At 57.0% G+C, this 19388-nt stretch overlaps 1 protein-coding gene across 1 annotated transcript; it reads right to left on the bottom strand.

Annotated features, from left to right (window-relative positions):
* Nucleotides 1-67: 67 nt before the first annotated feature.
* ACIN1 (apoptotic chromatin condensation inducer 1) lies at nt 68-19197 on the bottom strand (the record flags this gene model as incomplete). The annotated part of the gene is made up of 17 exons (XM_062618802.1): nt 19051-19197; nt 15799-15864; nt 15590-15698; nt 15429-15487; nt 13658-13990; nt 13509-13567; nt 10043-10139; nt 7337-7382; nt 6934-7067; nt 6030-6320; nt 5749-5929; nt 4467-4597; nt 3869-3976; nt 3667-3774; nt 2369-2774; nt 2070-2170; nt 68-150 (listed from the first exon to the last, which is right to left on the bottom strand). Coding segments are annotated over exons 1-17 (2450 nt in total), but the record flags the coding sequence as incomplete, so codon positions are not given.
* Between the last annotated feature and the right edge of the window lie 191 nt (nt 19198-19388).

Raw genomic sequence — 19388 nt, 5'->3', positions numbered from 1 at the left:
CTTGTCACGTGACGAGGCCGGGGGCGGGGCCCCGCGCTGCTGCTGCTGCTGCTGCTGCTGCTGCTGGCGCTGCTCCTCCTCCTCCTGCTCCTTGCGGCGGCGCTCCCGCTCCCGGGCCCGGGCGGCTCGCTCGGCCTGCTTCTGCACGAACTGCGGGGTGGGGAGAAACGGGGAGGGTTGGGCAAAAACGGGGAGAAACGGAGAGGGGTTGGGCAAAAACGGGGAGAAACGGGGAGGGTTGGGGCAAAAACGGGGAGAAACGGGGAGGGTTGGGCAAAAACGGGGAGAAACGGAGAGGATTTGGGCAAAAACGGGGAGAAACGGAGAGGATTTGGGCAAAAACGGGGCGAAACGGAGAGGGTTTGGGCAAAAACGGGGCGGGTTTGGGGAGAAACGGAGCGGGGTTGGGGCAAAAACGGGGAGAAACGGAGAGGATTTGGGCAAAAACGGGGCGAAACGGAGCGGGGTTGGGGCAAAAATGGAGCAGGTTTGGGGAGAAACGGAGCGGGGTTGGGGCAAAAACGGGGAGAAACGGAGAGGATTTGGGCAAAAACGGGGCGAAACGGAGAGGGGTTGGGGCAAAAACGGGGAGAAACTGAGAGGGTTTGGGGAGAAACGGGGCGAAACGGAGCGGGGTTGGGGCAAAAACGGGGAGAAACTGAGAGGATTTGGGCAAAAACGGGGAGGGTTGGGGCAAAAACGGGGAGAAACTGAGAGGATTTGGGCAAAAACGGGGCGAAACGGAGCGGGTTGGGGAGAAACGGAGTGAGGTTGGGGCAAAAACGGGGAGAAACGGAGAGGGTTTGGGCAAAAACGGGGAGAAACGGAGAGGGGTTGGGGCAAAAACGGGGCGAAATGGAGAGGGGTTGGGCAAAAACGGAGCAGGTTTGGGAAGAAACGGAGCGGGTTTGGGGAGAAACACAGCGAAACGGAGCAGGTTTGGGGTGAAACGGAGCGGGTTTGGGCAAAAACGGAGCGAAACGGAGCGGGTTTGGGCAAAACGGAGCAGGTTTGGGGAGAAACAGAGAGAAACGGAGCGGGTTTGGGGTGAAACGGAGCGGGTTTGGGGAGAAACGGAGCGGGTTTGGGGAGAAACGGAGCGGGTTTGGGCAAAAACGGGGCGAAACGGAGCGGGGTTGGGCAAAAATGGAGCAGGTTTGGGGAGAAACAGAGAGAAACGGAGCGGGTTTGGGGAGAAACTGAGCGGGTTTGGACAAAAACGGGGCGAAACGGAGAGGGGTTGGGGAGAAACAGAGCGAAACGGAGAGGGTTTGGGCAAAAACAGAGCGGGTTTGGGGAGAAACACAGCGAAACGGAGCAGGTTTGGGGTGAAACGGAGCGGGTTTGGGCAAAAACGGAGCAAAACGGAGCGGGTTTGGGCAAAAACGGAGCAAAACGGAGAGGGTTTGGGCAAAAACGGGGCAAAACGGAGCGGGTTGGGGCAAAAACGGGGCAAAACGGAGAGGGTTTGGGCAAAAACGGGGCAAAACGGAGCAGGTTTGGGCAAAAACGGAGCGGGTTTGGGGTGAAACGGAGCGGGTTTGGGGAAAAACGGAGCGGGTTTGGGGAGAAACGGAGCGGGTTTGGGGAGAAACGGAGCGGGTTTGGGGCAACGGGAAGGCTGGGAGGGAAATGGTGGGGGCGTGGCTACAGGCAAAGGGGGCGTGGCCAATGGGGTAGGGCTTGAGGCAATAGGAAGGGGTTAAGGCAAAGGGGCGTGGTTAGGGCAGAAGGGGCGTGGCAGGAGGAAGGGGGCTGGGTTTAGGTGAATGGGAAGGGCTATGGAAAGGCATGGGGCCAATGGGAAGGGGTTAAGGCAAAGGGGGCGAGGCCAGGGCAGGGGGCGTGGCTAAAGCCAAAGGGGGCGTGGGCTTGGGAGTAGGGCTTGAGCCAATAGGAAGGGGTTATGGCAAAGGGGGCGTGGTTAAAGCAAAGCAGAGTGACTGAGGGAAGTGGTGCGAGCCAATGGGACGGGACTAAAGCCCTGGGGGGACAGCCAATGGGAGTAGGGGCAGTGGGGATTAAGGGGCAGCCATTGGTTGGTGTGGGGCGAAGCCCCGCCCCCTGACCTGGGTGTCGGTCAGCGGCAGCCAATAGATGCAGGGCGCTGCCTTGGTCTTGCGGAAGAGGTCATCGAGCAGCTTGGCGGGGGGCTCCTCGGGGGGCTTCTCTATGGGGAGAGGGGGGGCAAAGGGGGTCAGCCCCATAGCATCACCCCATGGAGCCCTATGGAAGCCCCGCCCCCCGAACCCCTAACCCCCTCCCATTGCCGCACACTCCCTCCCATTGATCCCCCAATTTAAGCCCCGCCCACCCAGCTCCTCCCTTCCCCCATAGCCCCGCCCCCCTTTAAAGCCCCGCCCCTCACCTTTCTTTTCCCCCCGCCCCTCCCTGGAGCCCCGCCCCGCCCTGTCCTTCTCTGCCATTGGCTGCCGGTGCCGGGGGCGGGGCTCCCGCGCCGAGGGGGCGTGTCCGGCGCCCAGGGGGCGTGTCCCCCCGGCCGAGGGGGCGTGTCCCGGGCTGGAGGGGGCGGGGCCTGCGGAGGTCGGGGGCGGGGCCGCCGGGACAGCGCCCTTGTCCCGGTCCCACTCCCGCTCCCCCCGCGCCCGCTCCCGCCGCTCCATCTCCCGCTCCCGCTCCGCCCACTGTGATTGGCTGCGGCCCGGCCCGGACACGCCCCCTGGACACGCCCCCCGGCCTTGGGGGCATGACCCCGGGGGGGGCTCCTCTCCCCCCTCCAGGCGATCCGGGAGCAGCCCCCGGTGGAAGTCGAGCTGTGGGGAGAGAGAGAGACCCATAAGTGACCCATAGGGACCCACAGAGACCCATAAGTGACCCATAGGGACCCACAGGGATCCATAGAGACCCAGAAGTGACCCATAGGGACCCATAGGGACCCACAGGGACCCATAAGTGACCCATAGGGACCCACAGGGATCCATAGAGACCCAGAAGTGACCCATAGGGACCCACAAGAGACCCATAAGTGACCCATAGGGACCCACAGGAATCCATAGAGACCCAGAAGTGACCCATAGGGACCCACAAGAGACCCATAAGTGACCCATAGGGACCCACAGGGACCCACAGAGACCCAGAAGTGACCCATAGAGACCCACAGGGATCCATAGAGACCCAGAAGTGACCCACAGAGACCCACAGGGATCCATAGAGACCCAGAAGTGACCCATAGGGACCCAGAAGTTACCCACAGGGAACCATAGAGACCCAGAAGTGACCCATAGGGACCCATAGAGACCCATAACTGACACAGGGAGCCAGAAGGACTCATAGGGACCCATAATGACACATAGGGACCCATAACGACCCATAGGAACCCATTAGTGAATCACAGAGACCGTAAGTGACCTCCCAAACCCCTAAGTGACCACCCCAGGACCATTAAGTGACCCATAGGGACCCACAAAGACACACAGGAATACACAGGGACCCATAAAGACCCATAGCGACCCATAAGGAGCCATACGCACCCGTAAGTGATAAATAGAGAGGTGTAAGTACCCAGAAGTGACACCCAGGACCCATACGTGACCCACAGACACTCACAAGTGACCCACAGAGACCCACAGAGCCCCATAAAGTGACCCATAGAGCCCCACAAGTCCGCCCTCAGACCCCTAAGTGCCCCCCGGCGCTGCCCCACACCTCCTCCTGCTCGGCAAAGTCAGCAACCAGCACTTTGGGGTTGGACTGAGGCCACTTGACCCCGTGCAGGGCATTGCGGGTGGCCACGGCCTCCTCCACGGAGCAGTACTGGGGGCAAAAGCAAAGGTAAGGACCCATAGGGACCCACAGGCACCCCATAGGGACCCATAGAGCCCCACAGGCACCCCACAGGGCCCCATACCGTGACGTAGCAGTGGGACTTGATGCGGTCGATCCAGAAGCCGTCCTCTCGCAGCCGCCCCGTGCGCCCCAAGAGCTCCTTCAGCTGCCCCAGGGTGAAGGGGCGCACCTGGGGGGGGGGAGATGTGGGGCAAAGCTGTGGGGCAGCTCCACCCCATAGCGACCCATAGGAACCCACAGAGCCCCATAGAGACCCACAGAGCCCCCCATAGGGCAGAGGGGGCGTGTCCTTGGCTGACCCCACCCCTCTCCGGCACTATACCACCCCCTGGTAGATGCACAGCAACCCGCTGCCTGTACCCCCCATAGCCAGCCCTTATCACGCCATAGTGCCCCATAGCCACCCCACAGTGCTCCATAGACACCCCATATCGCCCCATAGCCACCCACAGTGCTCCATAGACACCCTCTATCGCCCCATAGCCACCCAGTATCGCCCCATAGCCACCCCACAGTGCTCCATAGACACCCCATATCACCCCACAGCCACCACGTATCGCCACATAGCCACCCCATATCACCCCATAGCCACCCTATATCACCCCATAGCAACCCTATATCACCCCATAGCACCCCCCGGGACCGCTGACGTCACTCACAAGGTTGCAGAGATGCACGATGGGGGAGGGGCGGGCGCGGGGGGGGGAGGGGCGGTTGGGCCCCGCCCGCACGGGGTCATCCACTGGCAGCACCAGCCCCACCCCACCCCGGGCCCGGCGGGGGGGGTCCCCTGCAGCAGAGACCCCATAGAAACCATTACAGACCAGCACAGACCAGTATACACCCATTATAGACCCATTATAGACTCAATATAGATTATTACAAACCCACTGCAGAGCATTATAGACCATTATAGACCCACTATAACCATTATATATCATTATATGATACTGTAGTGCCATTATATCCCATTATGAACCCATTCTATGCTGCTATAGACCCACTATACGTCATTATAGACCATTATAGAACCATTATAGACCATTAGACACCCAGTATATGCCACCAGACACACTGCAGAGCATTACAGACCATTATAGCCCCACTATAAACCATTATATATCATTATATAGTAGTGCAGTGCCATTATATCCCATTGTGAACCCATTCTATGCTGCTACAGACACACTATACGTCTTTATAGAACCATTATAGACCATTATACACCCAGTATATGCCACCCCAGACCCACTGCACAGCATTATAGACCATTATAGACCGAGTATGGACCATTATATATCATTATATAGTAGTGCAGTGCCATTATATCCCATTGTGAACCCATTCTATGCTGCTACAGACCCACTATACGTCATTATAGAACCATTATAGACCATTATACACCCAGTATATGCCACCCCAGACCCACTGCACAGCATTATAGACCATTATAGACCGAGTATGGACCATTATATATCATTATATAGTAGTGCAGTGCCATTATATCCCATTGTGAACCCATTCTATGCTGCTACAGACCCACTATACGTCATTATAGAACCATTATAGACCATTATACACCCAGTATATGCCACCACAGACCCACTGCAGAGCATTATAGACCATTATAGCCCCACTATAGACCATTATATATCATTATATGATACTGTAGTGCCATTATATCCCATTATGAACCCATTCTATGCTGCTATAGACCCACTATGTCATTATAGAACCATTATAGACCATTATAGACCATTATACACCCAGTATATGCCACCAGACCCACTGCAGAGCATTATAGACCCACTATAAACCATTATAAACCCCTACAGACCGCCACAGACCCATTACAGACCCATTACAGCCCCATTATATGCCCCTTATAGACCCCTCCAGACCCCCTATAGGCTGTTACAGCCCCATAGAGCCCCCTCTCACCTCTCTTCACTTCCCCCTCCGTGCCAGCAGGGGGCGGCGCTCCCTCCGCGGGGGGCGGGGCCTGGGCCGAGGGGGCGGGGCCAGCACCTGCAGGGGGCGGTGCCTCTCCACGGCTCCTCCCCTCCTCCTCTGTGCCCTCGGGGTCGTTGTCATGACGACGGCCGTTCTCAGGGGGCACATCCTAAAGCGGGGGGGAGTGATGGGGGTCAGAGTCACGTGGTCAGGGGGGGCAATGGTGCTGAATGGGGGCTATGGGATGTGGGGGGGGGGTCCATGGTTACCTGGGTGACGGTGCGGCAGATCTTGAGGGGGGGGTTGTTGCCATGGTGATGGTGCAGGTGATGGTGATGGTGGTGATGGGGCAGCCCCAGCAGGGGGGGCGGCGGGAGGGGCAAGGGGGCGTGTCCCGAGGCCACGCCCCCTCCTCCTCCTCCTCCTCCCCCCCCTCCTTTGCCCCCCCCTTCCTCCTCCTCCATCTCCATTGGCCGCTCTTCTTCCTCTTCCTCCTCCTCCTCCTCCTCTTCCGGGTGCAGCTCCACCACCGCTTCCGCCTTCATCTCCGGGATCAGGCTCTGCCATGGGGGGGGCAGTTATGGGGTGAGGGGGGTCTACAGGGGTGGTCTATGCGGGGGTCAATGGAGGGGTCATATAGGGGTGTGGTCTATGGGAGAAGCCTATAGGGCATGGTGGGGTATGGGGGGTCCATGTCTATAGGCATAGGCAGTGGTCTATGGGGGGGGATTTATGGGGGTGGTCTATGGTAGGGTCAATGAGGGGGGTCTATAGGGGGTGGTCTATAGGGGGTGTCTATAGGGGGTGGTCTATGGGGGGAGATTTATGGGGGTGGTCTATGGTGGGGTCTATGAGGGGGTGGTATATGGGGGGTGGTCTATAGGGGGTCATCTATGGGGGGGTCTATAGGAGGTGGTCTATAGGGGGGTCTATAAGGTGGGCTATGGGGCATCTATAAGGGGTGGTCTATGGGGGCTATAGGGTGTAGCCTATAGGGGATGTCCTATAGGGGGCGGTCTATGGGGGCTATAGGGGGTAGCCTATAGGGTATGTTCTATGGGGTGGGTCAGTAGGGGTTGGCCTATGGGGGCTATAGGGGGTAGCCTATAGGGGATGTTCTATGGGGTGGGTCAATAGGGGTTGGCCTATGGGGTCGCTCCAGGGAGGCTTCACCTTGAGGCTCTCGGTGGTGATGCTGATGGACGGGCGCTTGGGGGCGCCGGTGCTGCTGCCCCAGCGCCGCTTGCGGGTGCCCCCCGGCGCCGCCCCGGCCCCGCCCTCCGCTTCCGAGCTCCCCCTGGCGGCCGCTGCGTGCACAGACACGTAAAGGGGCGGGGTAGGGGGAAGGGGGCGGAGCTTGCTGGAGGCAGCGCGCCCGCCTCCGCCGTTGTAGCGCCCCCTGCCGGAGCCAAGCAGCAGCCGCGCTCCCATTGGTCGGCGCACGGAGCGCAGAGCCCCGCCCACCCCGCGTTAAGCTCCACCCCCCATCCCATTAACCCCGCCCCCTTTCCACCCCACCCCACCCGATTGGCCCTCCCCTTGGCCACGCCCCCTTGAGGCCCCGCCCCCTGCTCACAGACGACGCTGATCTTCCTCTTGAAGGCCTTGGGCCGGGCGGGGCTCTGGGGACAGAGGGGAGGGGGGGAAACACGCCCCAATCAGGAGCGAGGGCGGGGCTGACGTCAGCGCAGGGGGCGGGGCCACGCAGGCTCCGCCCCCTCCTCACTCACTCCTCCCCCTCCCCTCCTTCCCCTTGGCACCCTCCCACCCTCCCCCTCTATGGGGCTGCCCCATAAGTGACCTCCGGTGTGGGGGGGGCGTCCGGCGCGTCCGTGGGGTGCCCCATAAGTGAACTTGGGGGTCACTGAGGTCCAATGGGTGCCCCATAAGAGAAGATGGGGGTCAGAGATGTCCATGTGCTGCCCCATAAGTGAGGTGGGGGGGTCACTAAGGTCCATGGGCTGCCCCACAAGCGGGGGGTGAAGGGTCAGTGAGGTCCATAGGGTGCCCCATAAGTGAGCCTGGGGGTCACTGAAGTCCATAGGGTGCCCCATAAGAGAACGTGGGGATCACTGAGGTCCATGGGCTGCCCCGTAAGTGTGGGGTGAAGAAGGGTCACTGAGGTCCATTGGCTGCCCCACACAGTGGGTTGGGCGTTGTGAAAGTCCACTGGCTGCCCCATAAGTGTGGGGTGAAGAAAGGTCACTGAGGTCCACTGGCTGCCCCATATGTGAACTTGGGGATAACTGAGGTCCATGGGCTGCCCCATAAGCACGGGGCAAAGAAGGGTCATTGAGGTCCATTGGCTGCCCCCTAAGTGTGGGGTGAAGAAAAGTCACTGAGGTCCACTGGCTGCCCCATATGTGAACTTGGGGATAACCGAGGTCCACGGGCTGCCCCATAAGCGCGGGGCAAAGAAGGGTCACTGAGGTCCATTGGCTGCCCCATAAGTGCGGGGTGAAGAAGGTTCACTGAGGTCCATTGGCTGCTCCTTAAGTGGGGTTGGGTGTTGTGAAAGTCCACTGGCTGCCCCACAAGTGAACTTGGGGGTCACTGAGGTCCTTGGGCTGCCCCATGAGGTTGGGGGGGCAGTAAAGTCCATTGGCTGCCCCATAAGCGAGCTGCTCGGTTGCGGAGTCTCCACGGGCTGCCCCATAAGTGAAGTTTGGGGTCCCTGAGGTCCATTGGCTGCCCCACAGGTGGGGTTGAGGGTCATGGAGAGAGAGCATAGGGTGCCCCACAGGTGAGACTGGGGGGTGTCGAAGTCCATTGGCTGCCCCATAAGTGAACTCGGGGGCCTTGGAGTATTCTTGGGGTGCCCCATAAGTCAGGCTGGGGTCACTGAGGTCCACGGGCTGACCCATAAGTGAGCCTGGGAGTCACGAAAGTGCCCCCCATGCAACTTGTTAAGTCCTGGCAATCAGTGGGGCGCCCCCTAAGTGAACTTGGGGGTCACATATGTCCAGAGGCTGCCCCACAGGAGACACGTGGGGCGCCCCACATGGTACTTGTGGGTCACAGAGGTCCACTGGATGCCCCGTAAGTGAGGCTGGGGGTCACAGGTTTCAGTAGGTTGCCCCACGTGGCACTTGTGGGTCACGGACTGATCCATGGAGCGCCCCATAAGGCTTGTTATGGGTCCCAGAGGTCCATCAGCTGCCCCATAAGTGAAGCCGAGGGTCACAGATGGCCACAGGGTGCCCCACATGGCACCTGTGGGTCCCCGAGGTCCATAGGCTGCCCCGTAAGAGATCCATGGGGTGCCCCACACATCCATAGGCTGCCCCACAGGAGATCCACAGGGTGCCCCACACGTCCATAGGCTGCCCCACGTGACTTGTTATGGGTGCAGAGCTCTGAAGGCTGCCCCACGTGGCACTTGTGGGTCCCAGCTCAATCCATAGGGTGCCCCATAGGGTTTGTTATGGGTCCCAGAGGTCCATCAGCTGCCCCATAGGAGCTCCATCGGCTACCCCACACATCCGTAGGGCGCCCCATATGCGATCCACGGCCTGCCCCACACGGCACTTATGGGTCCCAGCCACCGCTGGGGTGCCCCCCATGGCACTTGTGGGTCCCGGCCTGCTCCGTGGGGTGACCCCCCACACTTGGGGGTCCCGCGGCTCCATCGGGTGCTGGATGCCCCCCAAGTGAGGCCTTGGGGGGGGTCCGGGGGGTCCTTTGAGCCAGCGCTGGGTGCCCAAAAGAGAGACGTTGGGGGGTCCTGACTTGGGGGGCGCCCCCCAAGTAAGGGGGCTTGGGGGGGGGCATGTGTGGGGCGCCCCAGAGGTCAATGGGGTGTTGCTGTGGGGCGACTGTGGGGCTCAGGCTGCTGTGGGGCACCCACTAAAGCATGGCGGGGGCTGCCCCCCCAGTGGAAACGGGCCCCGTAACTGTGGGGCGCCCCATAACTGATTATGGAGGGGGGGCTGGTGCTATACGGCACCCCCATAAATGACTATGAGGGGGTTGGTGCTGCCATGGGGTGCCCCATAAGCAAATATGGGGGGGGGCATTGATGCTATGGGGTGCCTCGTAAGTGACTCTAGGAGCCCGCAGTGCTATGGGGTGCCCCATAAGTGACCCTTCGGGCCTCACTGGGCGCTGTGGGGTGCCCCATAAGTAACTATGGGGGTGCTGCATCCATGACGTACCCCATAGGTGGCTCTTTAGGCTGCAATGGGCGCTACGGGGCGCCCCATAAGTGACACAAGGGGTTGGTCATGGGGCAGGGCCCGTCCCCCCCCCTCTGCCCCACATCTCCCCCCCTCCCCCATGTTACCTCAGGGTCCGGGGGGCGCTCGGGGGGGGCACTCGGGGGGGGGGAGCCCCCACTTGGGGGGGGCGGTCCCGGCTCCATGGGCACCGGCGGCTCCTCGCTGTGGGGCAGAGATCAGTGGGGCTGCCCCATAGGTACCCTATGGGGGGCACTCTGCCCCATAGAGGGGCTGAATAGGGGCTTCCTGCCCCATAGAAGCGCTAAGTGGGGGTCCCAGCCCCACGCATTCCCCACACAAGCCCTTAACAGTGGATCCCTGCCCCACAGACACCCCATAGGGCTCCTTAACTGTGGGTCTCTGCCCCATTGCCCTCCATAGAGCCGCCAAACAGGAGCTTCCTGCCCCATGGAGACGCTAAATGGGGCTCCCTGCCCCACACATCCCCCATAGAGCCCCGCAGAGAAGCCACACACACGCCCCATAGCACCGCATCCCTGCCCCATAGACACCCCAGGGCCCCTTCCCAGTCCCATACATTCCCCCCCACACACCCCCATAGCGAGGTATCCCAGCCCCGTAGGAAAACCCCTGCCCCATAGCGCCCATAGGAACACCCCTGCCCCATAGCACCCCATAGGAACATCCCTGCCCCATAGCGCCCATAGGAACACCCCAGCCCCATAGCGCCCATAGGGACACCCCTGCCCCATCGCCGCCCCATAGCGCCGCGGGGCACTCACCCCCTCCCCTCTCTATTGTGTGGGGCCGGCGCAGGCGGGCGCGGCCGCCATCTTGAGCCCTTCCCAGCAGCCCCCGCGGTGGGGGGGGGGGGGGGGAGGGGCTGGGGGAGGGGCTGCAGCTCAGAGCCATGGAGACAGAGACCCTATAGATGCCCTATAGGAAACCCATAGATACCCTAGAGATACCCCATAGGAACCCTATAGACACCCTATAGACACCCTATAGATGCCCTATAGACACCCTATAAATACCCCATAGGAACCCTATAGATACCCTATAGCCACCCTATAGATACCCTATAGACACACTATAAACATCCTAGAGATACCCCATAGGAACCCTATAGACACCCTATAAATACCCTATAGACATCCTATAGACACCCAATAAACACCCCATAGGAACCCTATAGATACCCTATAGACACGCTATAGAAACCCTATAAATACCCCATAGGAGCCCTCTAGATATCCTATAGATACCCTATAGATACCCCATAGGAACCCTATAGATACCCTATAGACACCCTATAGATACCCTATAGACACCCCATAGACATCCTACAGATACCCTATAGATACCCCATAGGAACCCTATAGATACCCTATAGACACCCTATAGAAACCCTATAAATACCCCAGAGGAACCCTCTAGATATCCTATAAATACCCTATAGATACCCCATAAGAACCCTATAGATACCCTATAGACATCCTATGGGAGCCTATAGAAACCCTGTAAGAACCCATAGAACCCTTACAGATACCTACAACAACCCGTACACACCCTATAGATACCCTATAGGCACTCTACAGGAACCTAGAGACACCCATAGGCACTCCATAGATACCTACAACAACCCGTACACACCCTATAGATACCCTATAGGCACTCTATAGGAACCTAGAGACACCCATAGGCACCCTATAGATACCTACAACAACCCATACACACCCTATAGATCCCCAACAGACACCCTATAGGAATGCATAAAAACCTTACGGATACCTACAACAACCCATACAGACCCTATAGATGCCCTACATACACCCTATACGAACCCATAGAAACCCTATAGATACCTACAACACCCCATACAGACCCTATAAATACCCTATAGACATCCTATAGGAACCTATAGGCACCCACATGCACCATATACATACCTACCACAGCCCATACAGACCCTATAGATATCCTACAGAAACCTATAGACACCTATAAGTGTCTATAAGACACCTTAGATGCTCATAGGAATCCTATGGAAAGCCACAGACACCCATACGAACCCTATAGAGACCCATAAGTACCTATAGAAACCCATACAGACCCTATCAACACCCAATAGAGACCCACAAACACCTACAGGGACCCTGCAGATGCCCATAGGAATCCTATAGAGACCTATAGACACCCATAGAGACCCCACAGACACCTATAGTGACTCCAAGGACACCCTATAGAGACCTACAGACACCCATAGGGACCTATAGGGCACATACAGACACCCACAAGCACCTATAAACATCCCGAGGGAGCCTATAAGGACTTACAGACACCCACAACGCCCCACAGCACCCTACAGACACCCTATAGAAACCTACAGGCATCCATATGGACCCTATAGAGACCCTACAAACACCCACAGGCTTCTATAGGGAAGAGACACCAGAGGCTCCTATAGACACCCCCTGGGACCCTATAGACACCCCCTGGGACCTATACAGACCCCATAGACACTCTACACACAACTATAGGAACCAACAGAGACCCCATGGAGCACCAATAGACACCCCACAAGCACCTACAGCCACCCTATAGAGAACCATAAGCACCTACAAACAGTCATGGGACCCCATACAGACTCCATAGGACACAGAGATGGAACCCGGCGCGCACACACACCCCCCATAGGTACCCTATAGTGCCCCATAAGGACCCCATAAACACCACCATAGACCCACACATCCCCCCTAGGTCCACACAGGGACCCCACAGCCAGCCCTACAGACCCCCCTTAATGCCCCCAGGGACCCCAACACCCCCATAGATCCCCCACAGACCCATATATAGAGCCCCCGACATCCTATACCTCCCCATACACCCTATATAGAGACACCCCCACACACACAACAGACCCATATGCCCCCCATAGACCCTAGAACCCCCCCACAGACCCCACATATAACCCCCCACCCCATATCCCCACCATAGACCCCATAACCCCCCACACAGACCCCATATATTCCCCCCCATAGACCCCATGTATGAAGCCCCCACCCCATATCCCCCCATAGACCCCATAACCCCTGCCATAGACCCCATATATAACCCCCCACTCTATATCCCCCCATAGACCCCATAACCCCCACCATAGACCCCATGTATGAAGCCCCCACCCCATATCCCCACATAGACCCCATATATAACCCCTCTACCCCATATCCCCCCACATAGACCCCATAACCCCTGCCACAGACCCCATATATAACCCCCCACTCCATATCCCCCCCATAGACCCCATAACCCCCACCACAGACCCCATGTATGAAGCCCCCACCCCATATCCCCCCCATAGACCCCATAACCCCCACCGTAGACCCCATGTATGAAGCCTCCACCCCATATTCCCCCCATAGACCCCATAACCCCTGCCATTGACCCCATATATAACCCCCCCACCCCATATGCCCCCCATAGACCCCATATCCCCCCTATAGACCCCATATATAACCCCCCCATCCCTATATAACCCCCCCAGCCCTATAGGGCCCCCCCATCTCTCACCTATGGGGCTCCACGGGGGCTCCGGGGATCTCACCCCCTCCCTCACCCTCGGCTTCATCCTGGGGGGGGGGGGAACAGAGTCAGTGTGGTCACATGACCCAGGTGAGATCACATGACCACCACCCCCACCACCCCCCCAATACACTCACCTTCCTCCCTGGGGATGAGGCTGAAGATGGCAGCCGAGGGGGAGACAAAGATGGCGGCCGGGGGGGCGACAAAGATGGCGGCCGGGGGGGGCCCCCCCCTTCCCCTTCCTCCCCTTCATCATCCTCCTCCTCCTTCTTGGGGGCTCCCTCCCCGCCATGGGGAGCAATGGGGGGGGGCTCCTGCTCGGGGGGAGCCGGGTCCGGCTGGGGGGGGGCCCCCTGGGGAGGAGGAGGCTCCTCCTCCTCCTCCTCTTCCTCGCCCCCCCCTTCCTCCTCCTCCTCCTCCTCCTCGTCCTCCTCTTCCTCATCACCCCCCCCCGCGGGAGCAGGGGCCTGGGGGGGGGAAATGGGGGTTAATGGGGGGGAGGAAATGGGGGTTAATGGGGGGGAAATGGGGTTCAAGTGGGTCTAAATGGGCTTCAATGGGGCTCTATGGGGTTCAATGGGGATTCAATGGAGTCTAAATGGGGTTCAGTGGGGCTCTGTGGTGTGCAATGGGGGTTCAAGTGGGTCTAAATGGGCTTCAATGGGGCTCTATGGGGTTCAATGGGGATTCAATGGAGTCTAAATGGGGTTCAGTGGGGCTCTGTGGTGTGCAATGGAGGTTCAAGTGGGTCTAAATGGGCTTCAGGGGGGCTCAATGGGGTTCAGTGGGGCTCTATGGGGTTCAATGGGGATTCAATGGAGTCTAAATGGGGTTCAGTGGGGCTCTGTGGTGTGCAATGGAGGTTCAAGTGGGTCTAAATGGGCTTCAATGGGGCTCTATGGGGTTCAGTGGGGCTCTATGGGGTTCAATGGGGATTCAATGGAGTCTAAATGGGGTTCAGTGGGGCTCTGTGGTGTGCAATGGGGGTTCAAGTGGGTCTAAATGGGCTTCAATGGGGCTCTATGGGGTTCAGTGGGGCTCTATGGGGTTCAGTGGGGTTCAATGGAGTCTAAATGGGGTTCAGTGGGGCTCTGTGGTGTGCAATGGAGGTTCAAGTGGGTCTAAATGGGCTTCAATGGGGCTCTATGGGGTTCAGTGGGGCTCTATGTTGCTCAATGGGGATTCAATGGAGTCTAAATGGGGTTCAGTGGGGCTCTACGGTGTGCAATGGGGGCTCAATGGGGTTCAATGGGGTCTAAATGGGCTTCAATAGTTCTCTATAGGGTCTAATGGGGGTTCAATGGGAGCTAAAGGCATTCAATGGGGTTTAATGGGGCTCTATGGTGTTCAACTGGGTCTAAATGGGGTTCAATGGGCCTCTGTGGTGTGCAATGGGGGTTCAATGGAGTCTAAATGAGGGTCAATGGGGTCCAATGGGGTGTAAATGGGGGCTCAATGGGGTCTAATGGGACTCTATGGGGTTCAGTGGCATGTAAATGGGGGTTCAATAGGGCTCTATGGGGTTCAAGTGGGTCTAAATGGGGTTCAGTGGGGCTCTATGGGGTTCAGTGGGGCTCTATGGGGGATCAATGGGGCTCTATGGGGTTCAATGTGATTCAATGGGGGAACAATGGGGCTCTATGGGGTGCAATGTGATTCAATGGGGGATCAGTGGGGCTCTATGGGGTTCAATGTGATTCAATGGGGGATCTATGGGGTGCAATGTGATTCAATGGGGGATCAGTGGGGCTCTATGGGGTTCAATGTGATTCAATGGGGGATCAATGGGGCTCTATGGGGTGCAATGTGATTCAATGGGGGATCAGTGGGGCTCTATGGGGTTCAATGTGATTCAATGGGGGATCAATGGGGTTCTATGGGGTGCAATGGGGGGGCTCCCTTCACCTTCCTCTCCCCTTCCTCCTCCTGCTGCTCCTTTGCTGCGGGGCCGCTCTTCCCAGCTCCTGTTTTGGGGCCATCCCCAAAAAGAGCATTTTTTGGCTCATTTTGGGCTCATTTGGGGGCGGTTTTGGGTCACTTTGGGGCGGTTTTGGGGCTGTGCTGACCCTCGGCCTCGGCCTCGCGCGCCTCCCGCTCCAGGCGCTGCTGCAGCAGCTCCTGCTGCTTCTCCAGGTACTCCTTGATGAAGCTGTTCTGGCTCATCTCCTCGCCCATCTTTGGGGCAAAAAACAACCGTTTCGGGGCATTTGGGGCGCCTCGAAGCCTTTCGAGGTGTTTCCGGGGGGGTTGGGGGCGGTTTTGGGGCTGTTCTCACCTGGGAATTGGGCTGGAAAGTGGCGTGAGGGGTCGAGTGCTTCTGGAGGTTCTCGAGCATCAGCGCCTGTTTTGGGGTGATTCGGGGTGGTTTGGGGTCTTTTCAACCCCTATGCACCCACCCTTAACGCGCTAGACCCAAAAGTAGCAGATTTAAACCCGAATCTAAGCCCACAAGCTCAAAACATGGGGTTTTCTACATAAAACGTTGGAAGTTTGGCCTCAAAAAAGCAGCTTTGAGGCCAAAACGACACCAAAATGATGGGGTTTCACCTGAAATCGAGCCCAGAAAGAGGTTTCTGGCTCAAATAGCACCAAATCCAGGGATCTGGGCTCAAATTCCAGCCCAAGCGGTCAAAAACACCCAAATCCCTTCATAGATTGGCTAAAAATGTTTTTTTTTACCTCAAATTCCCCCGCAAAGCACAAGTTTTACCTGAAACCCACCTCAGAATGCGCTGAAAACACAACTTTTGAGCTCAAATTTGGGCACAAAGCGGCCAAAAATGGGATTTTTAAGATCAAAATGGATTTTTTAGGTCAAAATTCCCCAAAACTGCAGATTTTAACTCAAAAAACTTCATTTTGACATCAAAAATGGTCCCAAATTGCCCAAAATAACACTTTTTCCTCCCAAATCCCGCCACAAACCACCCAAAACAGTGATTTTTACCTCAAATTAAAGCTCATGCTGCCAAACCCACCACTTTTACCTCAAACACATTCAAAGCACCTTTAAAAGGCCCCAAAATCACCACTTTCCCCCCCAAAAAACAAATCAGGATGTCCAAAACCATTACTTTTACCTCAAATTCCCTTCGAACTGCCCCAAAACTGCCACTTTTACCCCAAATAACCCCAAACCCAGCACTTTTAACTCAAAAGAGCCCTCAAACTGCCCCAAACTGAAACTTTTACCCCAAAACCTCCCTCGAACCCCCCAAAAACACCACTTTTAACTCAAACTCCTGAAAACCGCCACTTTTCCCTCAAAAACATCCTCAACCTCCCCAAAAGTGCAACTTTTCCCTCAAAATCCTCCCAAAACTCGCCAAAAGCACCGCTTTCAGCCCAAAACCCCCTCAAACTGCCCAGAACTGCAACTTTTACCTCAAAAATCTCTCCCAAACTCCCATAAACCATCACTTTCACCCCCAAATCCCATCAAATTCGCAGAAACCACCACTTTTAGCCCAAAACCCCACCACTTTTACCCCAGACCACCCCCTTTACCCTAAAAGCAGCACTTTTTACCACAAAACATCCTCTTTTACCCCAAAACTCCCACTTTTTACCTCAAACCCACCACTTTTTACCTCAAGCCACCACTTCCACCCCAAACCCCACACTTTTACCCCAAAAAACCACTTTTTACCTAAAACCCACTTTTTACCTCAAACCCACCACTTCCTCCCCAAACCCCCCACTTTTACCCCCAAAACCCCACTTTTTACCTCAAACCCACCACTTCCACCCCAAAACCACCACTTTTACCCCCAAAACCCCACTTTTTACCTCAAACCCACCACTTCCTCCCCAAAACCCGCACTTTTACCCCCAAAACCCCACTTTTTACCTCAAAACCCCCACTTTTACCCCCAAACCCCACTTTTTACCTCAAACCCACCACTTCCACCCCAAAACCCCCACTTTTTACCTCAAAACCCCACTTTTTACCTCAAAACCCCCACTTACCCCAAAACCCCCACTTTTTACCTCAAGCCCACCACTTTTACCCCAAAACCCACACTTTTAACCTCAAACCCACCACTTCCACCCCCAAAAAAAAACTTTTTACCTCAAACCCCCACTTTTTACCTCAAAACCCCAACTTCCACTCCAACCCCCCACTTTTTACCTCAAACCCCCACTTTTTACCTCAAAACCCCAACTTCCACCCCAAACCCCCCACTTTTTACCTCAACCCCCCACTTTTTACCTCAAAACCCCACTTTTTACCCCAAAACCCCACTTTCAACCCCAAAACCCCACTTTCAACCCCAAAACCCCCACTTTCCCCCAAAACCCACACTTTTTACCTCAAACCCACCACTTCCACCCCCAAAAAAAACCTTTTTACCTCAAACCCCCACTTTCCCCCAAAAACCCCCACTTTTACCTCAAAACCCCCCTTTTTACCTCAAACCCCCACTTTTACCCCCAAACCCCCACTTTTTACCTCAAACCCCAACTTTTTACCCCCAAACCCCCACTTCCACTCCAAAAAACACTTTTACCCCCAAACCCCACTTTTCACCTCAAACCCACCACTTCCACCCCAAAACCCCTACTTTTTAACTCAAAACCCCACTTTTTACCTCAAACTCCCACTTTTTACCTCAAAACCCCCACTTTTACCCGAAACCCCCCACTTTTTACCTCAAACCCCCACTTTTACCCCCAAAACCCCCACTTTTTACCCCAACCCCCCACTTTTTACCTCAAACCCACTTCCACCCCCAAAAAAAACCTTTTTACCTCAAACCCCAAAACCCCACTTTCAACCCCAAAACCCCCACTTTCCCCCAAAACCCCCACTTTCCCCCCAAACCCCCACTTTTTACCTCAAAACCCCCACTTTTACCCCCAAACCCCCACTTTTTACCCCAAAACCCCCACTTCCACTCCAAAAAACACCACTTTTACCTCCAAAACCCCACTTTTCACCTCAATCCACCACTTTTTACCTCAAACCCACCACTTCCACCCCAAAACCCCCACTTTTTACCTCAAAATCCCACTTGTTACCTCAAGCCCACCACTTTCACCCCAAAACCCCCACTTCTACCTCAAAACCCCCTTTTACCTCAAACCCCACTTTTTACCTCAAAACCCCCACTTTTACCCCAAACCCCCCACTTTTTACCTCAAACCCACTACTTTCAACCCCAAACCCCCCTTTTAACCCCAAAACCCCCCTTTTTACCTCAAACCCCTACTTTTTACCTCAAACCCCCACTTTTACCCCAAAACCCCCACTTTTTACCTCAAACCCCCACTCTTTACCCCCAAATCCCCACTTCCGCTGCAAAAAACACCACTTTTACCCCCAAAACCCCACTTTTCACCTCAAACCCCCACTTTCCCCCCAAAACGCCCCTTTTCCCCCCCACCCCCCCCTTTTCACCTCACTTCCCTCTCCTCCCTTGGCGGGAACCCTGAGGCGAAGCGGCGTCCGCACGGCGCATGCGCACCCGTTACCGCTCGGTTTCCCCCCCCCGGTCCCCGTTCCCCGTTCCCCGGTGCCGCTCACCCCGCGCAGGCGCTTTACGAGCGCGCTCTTCTGCCCGCTCTTGGCCAGCCCGCGCTGCTCCAGGGCCGCCTTCAGGTCCGCCACCCGCAGCAGATGCAGCGGCCTCCCGTCCAGCGTCACCTCCTCCCCGTCCGCCATCTTGCCTGACCGCCGACACCGACACCCTTCCCGGCACCGCTTGCGCACGCTTCCGGTTCCCCCTTCGGCTCTTTCCGACACCGCTTCGGCTCTTTCCGACGCCCCTCGAGGGACACCCACACCCTGCTTCGGATGCTTCCGGACCCGCTCCGACACCGATCGGCTCTTCCTTCCGGTGCCTCCTTCGGCTCTTTCCGGAA

The sequence above is a fragment of the Pezoporus occidentalis genome, unplaced genomic scaffold (genome assembly GCF_034315485.1).
Source record: "Pezoporus occidentalis ecotype Australia unplaced genomic scaffold, CSIRO_AGI_Poc_V1 ctg2032, whole genome shotgun sequence".
Lineage (NCBI taxonomy): Eukaryota > Metazoa > Chordata > Aves > Psittaciformes > Psittacidae > Pezoporus > Pezoporus occidentalis.
The sequence above is the reverse complement of the archived record's forward strand: the minus strand, read 5'-3'. Positions and strand labels throughout refer to the sequence as shown.